Source organism: Paramormyrops kingsleyae, chromosome 13, assembly GCF_048594095.1.
Source record: "Paramormyrops kingsleyae isolate MSU_618 chromosome 13, PKINGS_0.4, whole genome shotgun sequence".
NCBI classification, from domain to species: Eukaryota; Metazoa; Chordata; class Actinopteri; order Osteoglossiformes; family Mormyridae; genus Paramormyrops; species Paramormyrops kingsleyae.
The window spans coordinates 8,863,807-8,876,567 of NC_132809.1; the positions used below are offsets into that span (position 1 = coordinate 8,863,807).

The window sequence follows — 12,761 nt, forward strand, 5'->3', positions numbered from 1 at the left end:
ACATTTTCTTCATTCACCTACATGTAGCCCAGACTACCTTAAATTCTAGTTTTCAGACTAAGCAAGAAATCCTGCTTCAGCCTGTTTATTTTCATTTATTTTTCAGGTTCTGATTGACCAAGCTATAGACTAACCAAGAGCTGAGATGGCGGCATGTTTGTTTTCCCCAAGCGGCATCACTGAGGGCAAAATGTCAGCATGAACCAGCCGAGGAATAGGATTTCTCCAACAAAAACGCTTATATCTTGCAAATAGAATATCACTGAAAGAAAATTTACTCTGGAGACTGTACATAATCCAACGATACCCAACTGTGAGTCTTAAATATCCCCAGGTAATCAATCCAGTCCTGCTGAACTAAATTTCTGAACAGGTTAAAATTTCAGTTCTCTAGGTATGTTTTTAAGGGTTCAGAGCCCAAAACTAAACAGAAGTTTAGTCTTAGTTGAATCATTAGCTTCCACGATTTTTTTAGTGGTTTATCGGTTTAGCATTATAAAATTAAACTTTTCAGTTAGCTTTGCCCACCGCTGCCTAATATTTATGTTTGTATTATTACTTATATATTACACTTTGTTAGACACCCCACCCCCACCAAGCCCATCCCAGCCCTTCCTCATGTGACTGAGCAGGCAGATTGAGGCAGGTTTCCTGTATACTGCTCATACCGAAGGCCCACAGAGGATAGCTGATTCTCAGTGTGGGCAGAGGTGGCGGAGCACTCACAAAGCGGGGCAAGGCTCCACATTGCAGGCTTCCTCTTGCGGACTGGGCCTGGAAACGCTGTCACACAACTCGTCCCCCACCGGCTCATGAGTGACTCTCTGGACACAGCCGAACACCGTGCGCCTGGTGCCTGTGAGGAAGCGGCTGCGTTAGCGCAGCTACGGTCAGGCCTGGACATCTCAGGCTCTCTGCGTCGGCTGCCTGCCAGCCCTACCTCGGCCACAAGAGGCGCTGCAGTCCATGGTTCCCACAAGCTTCCAGTTGTACTCACGCTGGTGCCTTGGGGGTAGCACTGGCTCTTCTGGCATCAGGGAAGGATACCTAACCCTACTAGGTGCTTCATGGTCACCTTGACCGTTCAAGGCATTCCCTGGGGGACAGAAGGTGACAAGCACTTCAGACCCCAAGAACTAGTAGTACAGATGGGCAGATAAGCTGGGGGAAAGTGTAAAAGTGACATAAAATGCTTACATGTCCAGAAATGTCACATTTATATATTTTTCATGAAGATGAAGTATATTTCTTACTCTTTTTGCCAACCTATGTTTTGGCATTATTTTTTCCAAAAACTGCACTGAAATTATTATCCATGAAAATGGCACAATTTTCCCGCATTCTTCAGTTAAAACACTGATCAATTTCATCCTCAATTTTCTCATAGAAAAATCTACAAAACCTCCAGTAAACCTGGTAACACTTGGAAAAATTGAAAGTTTGAAGGAAAAAAAAAAAAGCTTTCCAGGGTATCCATAGCGACATCCCATATTCAACAGCGGAAAACTGTAGTGGAAATTAAAGTGAGGTCCCCACACACCAGGTCAGTGCTACACCTCATATGTCAAAAACCATTTGGAATATATAATGACTTGATTTTTTGATTTTCCTTATTTGGAATCAAAATGAAATATTGACATTAAATTAACTTGGGCCAGTTTTCAATTTTTACCCGCCGCCACCTAACAACAGCCATAAATGTCAAGACTGACTGAGACGAGCACCTGGGCTGGAAGCAGAGGACAGCTGTGGGTTTTCGACAGGAAGGATGAATTCATAATGCACCCCTGGATTAGGCTGCTGGTAGATCATCTGACATAAAGGGACATTGATGCAGGTGAGAAACCCAAAGTAACACAGAGCAGGCATCAGAGACGCTACCCCTTCCTCTTCGTTACTCACGTAGACGTCCAGGATCTCGTTGGTGGGGCCCTCGGCGACGAAGGACTCACCCGCCGTGCTGCTGATCTCATTGGGCCGCTGGTAGGTGAACATGGTCCCTACCCCTTGGTACTTCCCGGGCCGGTCGATGGCCCAGTTCCCATTGATGATGGAACGTCCAGAACGGCTCCGTAACGCTGCAAGACACGCGACCCTCCACGTCTTTAATGAAGAGGATAAAATGGGAAAGCAAATGACAGAATCCCTGACAGACAGCTAGGAACTGCCAGCAGAGGTTAAGGGAGTAAGACTAAGGGCTCCTGGTAGAGAAAAGACATCTTTTTGTGGAAACAGAATCAATATCCTCTAAAATTCCCGTCCTAATCACTATAATTCCGTAGCACTGCACTCCACACTCCACTGAGTGCTCAAACCCAGACATCTGAAAGTGTTCATCCCTGCCACCACCTCCACCAATTACAGCCACAAAGAGCCAAAACAACAGAACTACAAGGCATCCCAAGAAATACACTACCTAAAGTGTCGTAGATTTATATGAAGGTGACATGCATGTTCAGAAAATGCTGTGGAAGCAGACAGCCTCTAAATTTCCCTGTGATGTAGGCAAGACAACTTCTAAATATAAGAACAACATGAAACTATTTAGCCTTGTACAGTATATTGTGTCGTATATTACAGATAATCCTTGACGATGAAACTGATGTTACGTGGAATGGTAATATACAAGTCCTGTCACTCAGACTTTTGATTTTTTCCACTTAAATTGATATCAGCTGGCAAATCAATCCTGAAATTGTCAGGTATAAGAAGAGAAAAGTAAATCAAAGTAGAAAATCTGGTCAGAAATATTGAATGTGCTGGTGTGAGCAGCTTAGGCTTCCAAAGAGAGCAGGAATTTGCCTGGAAGTGATGGCCAAGTTCACTTCAAAAGGAATCACTCTGATAGCTTCTCTGTGATTGTAAACATCTCTGGAAACAAACACCCCTATCCACAATTGGCGTTCATTTGAAAAATGGAATAATTTATTAGTTGGGAGTTAATAACAGAGACAGAGCTATCATGACCGTGCCAGGTGTCTGCTGGAGAATGGAAACCAATTTAAAAAGATCATTAATAATAAACATTTTGCCTTTAAGAGGCATTGTAGGTAATATGCTACATTCATCTGTGTATATGCTAGTGCAGGTTGTGGAGGTTCAACAGTGTAAAGAGCAAAAGTGAACAATAAGTCTTCAGTAAATAAACTGCCGACGCCTAATGACAGAACCATCTGGAAGCATTTTTACTTCAATCAGTGTGGCTTGACACAACAATCATTTAAACTATAGCTTTCACTGATAAGCAACTCCTCAGATTCCTCTGACCTCATATAACCTGTTTGCTCCAAAATATTTACATCTGCCAGCAAATGGCTGAATCCGGAGCCGTCAGTAATTCTGGATGAAAAACCGACAGACATCCTTTCTGGCAATGATGGTATGAACAGAGCAGGAGCGGGATGAAGGGTGGGGTTTCGAAGAAGAGGAGAAGAGGTGTGGCAGCCCGTCCTCTGCTGCTGTTGCACAGTCCGCCATGTGGCTGAGAGGCTTGGTGGAAACCAGCCGCATATCTGCTAGTTAAACTAAAGCCTCCCCATAGCACATGACTGCTTTTTCAGGGGCTCTTCTCTCTCACTTCTCCCTTCTTTGGCAGCCAACAGGACAGCTAATGAGTGGAGGAATTTCTCCCTTGTGTGTCTCCCTACTGAAAATCCACGGTATCACCAGGAGCTAATGTGTCATCTGAGGAGGCACCTTACCAAGGATTCATCACTCCGCTCCGCATTCTTGGAAATGTCAAGATCCCGCATCTTAATCGAAATGGATGGAGATTGGAGTGGATAATGCTCCTCCAATGAAAACCTATTTTTCCAATTTCCCTGAAGGTACGCAGGGCCCTGAAATCCCCGTTTCCGAGCCGGATCCAGTGCTGAGTTGCTGCATGGCTTGAATTAGCCCTGTCCCTTTAAAAACGAAAGACCTCCAAGTTCAGAAGCCCTTCTTGTAAATATCCCACTTCCTTTTCCAACAAGTACATTTCTGTAATGGTCATGATTATTTTTTATCGCATACCAGTAAATCACTGTGCCAGAGTCTGCACCCCAGTTGCTGGCAATGTGGATTCTGGGATATTCCAATTAAGTAATACAATTTTTTTTTTAATAAATAAAAATCTGTTCCATACATTATTTTCAAGCTTTTAGCCAGATGTAGAGGAGTCATTGCGTGTATATTGTGATGTATATATAAATAGCAATCTTAATATATACATTAATTTTATCAGACGGAATACCATTCTGGGGAGTCTGGACTCAGAAGTCCATAAACAAGAGAATCACACCAGTGAAACAGAGGTATCTTTTACACATGCAATGTACAACATCTACAACAGCTGGAAAAACTTACGTGAAACTAATCATTAAGAACGAGGGGTTTGCTGGAGAGAAATGCTGATGGCAAAGCCCTTGTGGACCTGCAGCAACCCCCAGAACTCACCCAGGTAGTTGCGACTCTTGACCATCTCCGTGACATTGATCCTGGTGGCGCCCTCTGGTATCTCCACGATCATGTGGTAGCCCATCTTGGCGAAGGTGTGCTTGAAAACGCCGGACACCACCTTGCAGGCCGTGTTGTCTCCTCCACACACCCCACATCTGTCCACCACTTTATCTGAGCCCAGGAAGTCATCACAGCCCAGGCTCTGTCCAAGAAAGAACATGGGAGCTTCAAAATGGACCATGTGGTACTGAGAGGGCAAGAGACTAACCAGGACACCCTGCACCTGGACTAGCATTACAGCTACCACTAATGCGCTAAGTGCTAAAGCTCGACTTCTTGACGAGCTACCAAGGTTTTGATGCAAACGAAATATTTTGATCCAAAGCAATGAACTAAATTATGACTCACTTCAGTCACATAAAGGCCCTTTCCTGAACAAAATGACTTCAATAACAATTGCTTGCAGTAACTGCGCTTCCAATCATTTAATTGCAAAAAAATGCAAACGTGCATCTTTTCCAACATCTTCACAGGATCACCATAAATCCCAGCATCTACAGATGGCATCAATTACTGCCTTCAGGAAATGTGATTCCTAACATCTTTTTACATTGCCAGATCCCAGGATTGTGGTGGTGGCCCACTAGGGCAGTGTTTCCCAACCCAGTCCTCAGGGACCCCCTAGAGGGTCCACATATTTGGTCCCTCCCAGCTCCCGGTAGGAGCAAAAACGTGGACAGTCTGGGTGTCCCCAGGGACTGGGTTGGGAAACACTGCACTAGAGTATGAAGTGAGAGAAAGAGACACGCTTGACAAGATGGTTATAATACAGCATGGACCATAAATTCTCATACATAAAGTTTTGTCTTCACGGACAGGTGCTCCATGACCTACAGCTGGTCCAAGCAAGACCCGTTCTTAAGTTTCACAGCAAAGAATACGGCCATACCATATTACTTCCAATACAAATAAGGCTCTGAGTTACTCAGGACTGACAGGAAATACAAAGAACAATAAGTGACAATCGGCATGCATGAACAAAGCTCTCACGGAGCTGGTTAGCGACTAATTACACTGAATCTCTCAGAAGATGTGGCGTTACCTTGCATTACAAATCCCCATCCCAAACGAGCAGTCATGCAGGAAGATGTAATTTCACAATAATCCCTTTTTAGAAATTAAGAAGCTCTATCTTATGTTGTCTAGGTGAGTGTATACATTTAATTCATAATAGAGTGAAACAGAAAACATTCTGATTGCACAGAGTTACTATAGCAGCATGTAAATATACCTTAACATCCTAACATACCTTAACAGCTTTAATATACAATAATAATTAACATTATACAATTATACAATATAATGCTTGTTATTATATAATGTTTGTTATTAATGTATATTGCCTAATGTATAATGTAAGAATATCTTAACATGTTAGGATGTAAAGGGACACCTACATACCGCTTATAATGCATTATAAATGTATTATAAAGGTGCAGTTAATGTAAAGTGTTGCCATATATTTTAATAGAAAATTTAATATATTATGCAGCTGCTGTTTTGTCTAAGTCTTTGTTCATGTCTTAGTATGTCATGTTTAAATTGTCAGATTGTCAATGTTTAAAATGTCATATTTATATAGGATATTCACTGTTTTCTTGCACTATGACCAACCTGTAATTTCATCTCAATCGATTAATCACAGCTGTGTCATGCCCCGGTCGTCCACTCCCTCCGTGTGCCACGCCCCCTCATTAACCCTGTGTGGATTCCCCGTGTTTACCAGCTGTTCCTGATCGTTGTCATTAGTCCATTGTATTTAGTCCGCGTTTCCGTTTGTTTCCCCAGTCCAATCATTCTTATGTCAGCCTAAGTGTTGCTTGCTCCTTGTGTTGCTGCGTTCATTAAAATTCGTGTTTGTCCAAACGCCCGGTTTCCAGCGCCTTTACTGTGCTCCGTGCGCCATTCGGCAGGACAGCTGAAGATAACAATAAAGATACTTTGACTTTGACATAAAGAGGCATCATTAGGTCCTCCTGCTGAAAGTCTCAAGGACGCCATGGGGATGAAGCAGGTGAGCTGTGTGCTCACCTGCTTCATGCTTTCAACATGATTCAGGCCGACCTTGCAGGCTGGGTGAACTAAAACAGGAGGGCAGCATTAGGAGACCACCTCAAGGAGAACTCCATCAGAGCCAGATAAACGAAAAGCTGAAGGACAAGTGATGGAATTGACTTTACATCAAAACTCATTCCAAGGCGGAGCCCATCATCTGCTCTTGCTGCTTATTGGACTGACTGAAAGGTAGATCATCCGATGAGTAAGGACAGCCAGACCAGCACGTGTTTCTGTGCTAGAGATTAAAACTCAGACAAAGTAAATCCTGACGGCTCTTGAAGAATGGCCAAAGATAGTCACCATCCCACCAATGAATGGTTTCAGTGACTCTAATCTTATCACTGAAGCCTGCCGGTTTACGCTAAGCACGCCTATATCTGAGATTTCCCTCTGGGGGACTGCGGGCTGGAGGTCAAACCGAGAGAATACAGCTGCCAAGCCCATCAATTCCACTTGTTGCAGTGGAAATACAATCTAGCTATAAAAACAGCCTACAGAGCAGCAAAGACCCATTCCTCTACTAATCTGATGCCTCTTTATGCTCTTTGAATGCATTTATATTGCACTTCTGGCCCTTAAATGGTGTTATTTGGTTCTGACTTTGCTAACCCTTGTTGTGTAGCTCCTGCTCCGTACGTTTTACACTTGTGCCGGGGTATTCATTGGAAGCTCAGCCTAGCCTCACTAGTCAACTCCTTTACAATGTGCTATTTGCCTCACTTGTGCGCTGCTTAGGACAAAAAGATCTGTAAATGAATGGTGAACACAAGTTGTGATTTTCTGCACTACTATTTCTGTTTCTTTACATATATATAAAAGGACAGCCACCGACCTGTAATGCAAAATGTACTGAAGATAATTACTACAGAAATCTATATACAGTCAAACATTCAGGTAATCCTTTACTCTGCCAGTATTTTTTTTCCCAATTACCAGGCATTAAATTAAGAATCAAAATTGCACAAGTACTGTATAGTACAGAACAGTGACACTTCATTCATCTATGTGTTGAAGGTGCCCTTTGCTACCTAATCTCTCTCTCCATGAGACGCACAGACACATACATGGGCATTGTTAGGTCCCATCACTCAAGGCTATAACCCTGAGTATTTTAAGCCCAGCCCCCAGAATTTTAGCCCCGATGCCCCATGCAATCTTGCCTTAGCCCCTGATCTTCTCAATAGCTAGAAACTCCCCGGGACACATATAGAGGTGAGAGCATGTTCTTGGGGGTGGCAGTGCAGGGTCAGCCTGCATCCAGCTCCCTTGGAGTAATTGGGGTTAAGAACCTGGAGCCCAATGGTGAAGTCACTCTGCTGGCCATGGGATTTGAATTGGCAACCTTCCAGTCACAGTACGAGTCCAAGCCCACAGAGCCACACATCACCCTCTAAACAGTGCAATAGTGGTGGATGTCATTTTAATGCCTTGGGATCAAGAATCTGTTTATATCCCTATTTATTTATTAAATTGCCTTTTTTAAAGAGCTCTTAATGACCCACAAGTGGAATCATTACACAACTATTTATAGCAGCTGCTGAATTTGTTCCAAGCTATTTTGCTAACCAAAGTACGAATTCAGTCTGTTTACGTCTCATAGATCTTTGTCCTTGTCCCTTTAAAATGTATCATAAGCAGGGAAAAATAAATCCTCAAGCAAAGTAATCTGCAACAATTTCATAAGCATATTAATTTTACTTACACAAACCATGACGTAGGAGTTTAAACATTAGATGCAGCTCTTCAGTGACTAGAACAAAATGGAGATAATACTGTCCAGGAATTTTTAACAGATTTGACAAAATAATGAGATTTTGTGACAGGTTCAATGTCAGTGCCTTATTCTTTATATAAAAAAAAACAATGTTTCTTGCTACAAATATGTTTCATAATTAAAAATATGACAATAGGTCATATAGTTGTGGTGAAGGGAAGATCTAGTGATGCTGATCTTGAGAGGTAATTTATTTAGATAGTATTTAAGGTACATTTTTGGTGAAAATTACTAAACTAAACCATGACCCTCACCAGAATGTTGCATGTATGGATGGATGGATTATTAAATTAAGCATTTAAATTTGAAAAACCATTTGTCCTCCCAGGACACTAAACATTAAAATGCACTACAAGTACTATTCCTGGCATAGAAGAAAATCCATTGTTTTCTCAGAATCACAAACAGATTCACGAGGCTACATTACCAGGCTATTCACCAATGAGGCAATTCGCTCAAGTTCATCTCTAGTGCTTTTCGGAAGAACAGGAGAGAGGCAGCGTGTCAGGTGAGGCCCGTATCAGTGGGCGACTGCCTGGAAGGGTCACGATGCTCTTATACAAACAGAACTATCTATATTCCTGCTGTTTTAAATCATCAAAGTACGTCACACCCTGTAGTGGGGGAAGCAGGGAACAGCCAGGGAGCGAGTGATTGTCCAGATAGAGTTTTAATCAACCCTGAGTTCAAGCGAGAAGAATGTCAGGATTCATCCGATTTGCTCGCTTGCTGATGGTGATGAGGAACATTTGTCCAGGTGGAAGGACTTAGTAAAACATTACACGCCAAAAAAAATTAAAAATCAGATCTGCTGTATAACAGCGGGATTTAGAGAACTCGTATGGAATCAATGGGCCAATAACAGATGTGTACACTGTTTATAAAGAACATACATCTAAAGTAAGCTGAGAGGCAGCTTTGAGGCTTTCTGCCACCAACATTACGGGTTGGATGCCCCGACTCCATGTGAGCAGTGACCTGCTTCCTCTAAGGACACTGGTGGTCTGTTTCACAACCATGATGGATTTTTGGTTGTGTCTCTGTCGGTTGTCTGACACCTTGATAATGAAGGCGAATGGTCTTGACCACTGCGCAAGGGGGGAGTGCTACGGAAAACAAAAAAACAAAAACAAGGTTTATGAGTCGAAGTTGGACATGGGGTGTCTAACTCAAATATGCAAAGTTATTTTCAAGCAGGAAAAGGGGAAAGCAAGACGGCAAGAGAAGACACAGACCAGGACAAACCAGTCATCTCCCCTGGAGAGAGAGTACGCCTCAAAGTGTTAACTCCAGTTTCCTTTCAGTCTTAAGACCTGCCGTTTGGGTGGATCTCCACATCGCAGTGTGTGTGCCGTGTCACAGACTCCCTCCCCTTCCTTATTATGTCAGCATGTGGTTCGGCACCTTCTTCCATTACAAATGCATCTACTTGGTGTTCCAAACCACTCGTCCCAGTGCACCTTTAGCTTCCAGGACTGCACACAGAGCTGGAGAGCAATTTTAGGGTAGATGTAGGGCACTTACCGCGGTGTTTATAAGGCCGTGTCACTTTCACTCTGTGCTGCTACTGAGACAGCATTTGTCATAGATTCAAGGGCTTTCCCAATGACATGCTCAGTGACAAACCTCTACCAGTCTGTGACACTAAATCTCTGCATGGTTCTCTCAACCTTCTCAAGACTGATTTATGTTGTTGCATATGGGTTTGTATGGGATTGTTTTGGCGTGGCACAATGTGTAATGTCTGCAACCTCATATTGGCGACCACAAAAACAAACTAAATCATATACCATCACTTAGGGTGTGGGAACCACATACTGATAGCAAAAGAAAACATTGAAGGACAGCTCTGGTGAACCAGCTCTGGGGAGAGCTTGTTTTCTAACAACAAATCCTGAGGTTAGCGTCACATAGCATAGCTGAAGATCAATTCAATGTGACAGACCATGAGAAACAGTGATGACAAAAGTGATTTCCACATAAATACTGAGAGGTAAAGGAATGCAAAGGTAATGACTTGTCCATTTCAAAAATGTTTTCTTACGTCTGTCTGAGAAGATATGGAAAAATAATTTCCAGAGATGTGACGTCCTGTTACTTACATTACTGTATGCTACTGAAGATAACCTTTCAATCAGCTCAAAAGTACTACAAAAAGTACTATGACACAAAAAAAGAGGGGAAGAGCGTACTTTACTCACATTCCACTTTCTGCTGGGCACCACGTTAAACAAAAAACGCTTAAAAACAAAAGGGAAAAAAAACTCCCACAGATTTGCACACTGACTCCCAGAGTGTTTAAATCTTCATGTGAAAGCATCCAAAATTGGTACGCTAGAAGTCGTTGACGTCAACAGGTGCATAGAGGCACACAATGGCCGTGGTCTTAAGCAATCCTTGAGTCATTTTCCACTGGAGAAGAATCACTCAATGTTGGAGATCCGTGTGGAGTCCTGTAGCAATTACCCGTGAATACATTTTTGCATTACAGGGATCCTCGGGATTAGATGTGAAACGCAGGGGGGTATTCATCCTATAAATAATAGGAATCCGGGTGCACAAGCCACAACTCTCGCACAGAGCCTCGTCTTTTCATTACTCTATTCATCTGGGCTGGATTTCGCATCATAGTTAGAAAACACTGGGCTGGGTGGAGAGTCCTGTCACAACTGCCTGATTTAAAGTTATCTCAGCATTCCGGAACATTTGTCCCGCATATGAGAGAACGAGCGAAACAGCCTCTAATTCAAATGTCCAAATTATTTTCCATCGATATAAATCTGCTTCACAACGAAGCATCACAGAGCTTTATTGTGCCGACGCTCCGCGGTGGGGCTGGCGATTCTGGAGCACGGCCAGATCCGTTATCAAGCCTCGGAATGCATCGATAGGCCAGTTTCTCTGGAAAAGCAATAATTATAATCCTGGTCTTCCAGACCTGAAGATGCAGCGACAAGATCACCCCAGAGGGTAATTTATGGGGGGCGGGGGGGAGATGGCCTTAGAGCAAGCAGGGTGTGGGATGGAAATGATATTACTGAAAACCACACAATCCCACAGTCTGGGCACAGCATGAAGAAAAATATAAAAGAGCAGTCCACCTTGCTGTGAAGTCCCTCAGGGGCTCCTTAATGAAATCCATAACTTACAGATTAGTAAAAAAAACCTTGTTTTTTTAATTATAGAAAATTCCACATCTAAAAATATTTAAAAACATCTAAAAAATATTTACTTCATAAAATATGTTTGACGCACAATTAAGCTTACCATTTCCCCCACTCCATTCAGGCACAAGGCTGCATATTTTAATCCCTTGTTCATGCATACAAAAGGAATCGGTCCAGAGATTAGATTTTTTTATGCACCAGTCCACCTGCAGCGTAAACCGCTAAATGCTATTCCCAGCCTTTCTCTCTGGGGTGATCGACTGATGTTTCTTGATAGCCTGACAGCTGCACAAACTGTGTGAGACTCTACAGCCCCACGTGGGTAGCAGACAGCGGGACCGGCCGCTGGGGCCTGCTGCGACCGGCACTGACGCTACGCTAACCTTGATCCCCAGGCTGCCCTCCCTGGCCAGACTCCCGGTTGCTACCGCGAAGTCCCACGGCGGAGGCAGCCAATAGGACGAAGTGAGGGGGCAGGCCGTCTGGGGAGAGACGCCACTCCCCGTGGATTTCCCGGACTCCTGCCCATGTCCAGAGCCGGTTTTATGTGGTGTGGGGGCGTCTGCTATCACCCCCCTGAGTCCAGGCCTCGCTGGACAGCTGACGGACACGTCTGCCCCCGCCGAGGGTGCGGAGCGCCCCCCCCCCGCGCTCCACTTCCTGGTACGGAAGCTACATGTCACACTGACCGGTGTTTTTTCAATTCCAGGGGACCTTTTACAAGAGAGAGAAAAAGTAAAAAGTGCGCAAAACCGAAGGACAGCTGTGCAGTAAAAACTCGGCAGCGCGGGGCGGCCTCCCTTCTCAAACACGGGTCACTCATCGCTCGTCATTCCGCTCCCCGCATCCGCGAGACCCAGCTGGACGGTAACTGGGACAATTAAGCGCTGTGTTCGGCACACACTTTAATTCACAGTGCTAACATTAACTGACAGCTGCCCAGCGAGATGATAGAAGCGTGTTTTTATATTACACGAATGAGTTGCTCTCCAGTCAGTTTTTCCGGCAGACCACCTTTGTGTCAAGGACCAACTGGCCACCAAAATTACCGCGCAAATCCCTCAGCTCCAGATTCTCACACCTTAAAATGAGGAGCCGTTAAAATCTTACTGGATAAGAACCAGTGTGATGAGTTTATACCAGTGATGTTGGCGGAGATTCCCAGAGCATTTAGTCTGACTCTCGCGTTTTGCTTACTGTTGCATGCAGACCTTCATCCACGCCACACTGCCCTGGACCACTGCAACATGCCAGAGTCGGAA

At 43.8% G+C, this 12,761-nt stretch overlaps 1 protein-coding gene and 1 long non-coding RNA gene across 2 annotated transcripts in view; one reads left to right on the forward strand and one right to left on the reverse strand.

Moving 5' to 3' along the window:
• The window catches only part of LOC111848224 (uncharacterized), a 41,118-nt gene extending 39,648 nt beyond the window's left edge, over positions 1-1,470 (forward strand). Inside the window, exon 4 of the long non-coding RNA XR_011982174.1 lies at positions 107-1,470. This is a non-coding gene — a long non-coding RNA (uncharacterized lncRNA). The remainder of the gene's footprint in view (positions 1-106) is intronic.
• The window catches only part of LOC111848223 (thrombospondin type-1 domain-containing protein 4-like), a 46,512-nt gene that overhangs the window by 9,560 nt on the left and 24,191 nt on the right, over positions 1-12,761 (reverse strand). The window contains exons 9-13 of the mRNA XM_023820063.2: positions 4,438-4,642; positions 1,903-2,078; positions 1,725-1,812; positions 941-1,096; positions 727-856 (exon numbers count right to left, since the gene is read on the reverse strand). Of these exons, the coding sequence (XP_023675831.1) occupies positions 727-856; positions 941-1,096; positions 1,725-1,812; positions 1,903-2,078; positions 4,438-4,642 (755 nt within the window). The remainder of the gene's footprint in view (positions 1-726; positions 857-940; positions 1,097-1,724; positions 1,813-1,902; positions 2,079-4,437; positions 4,643-12,761) is intronic.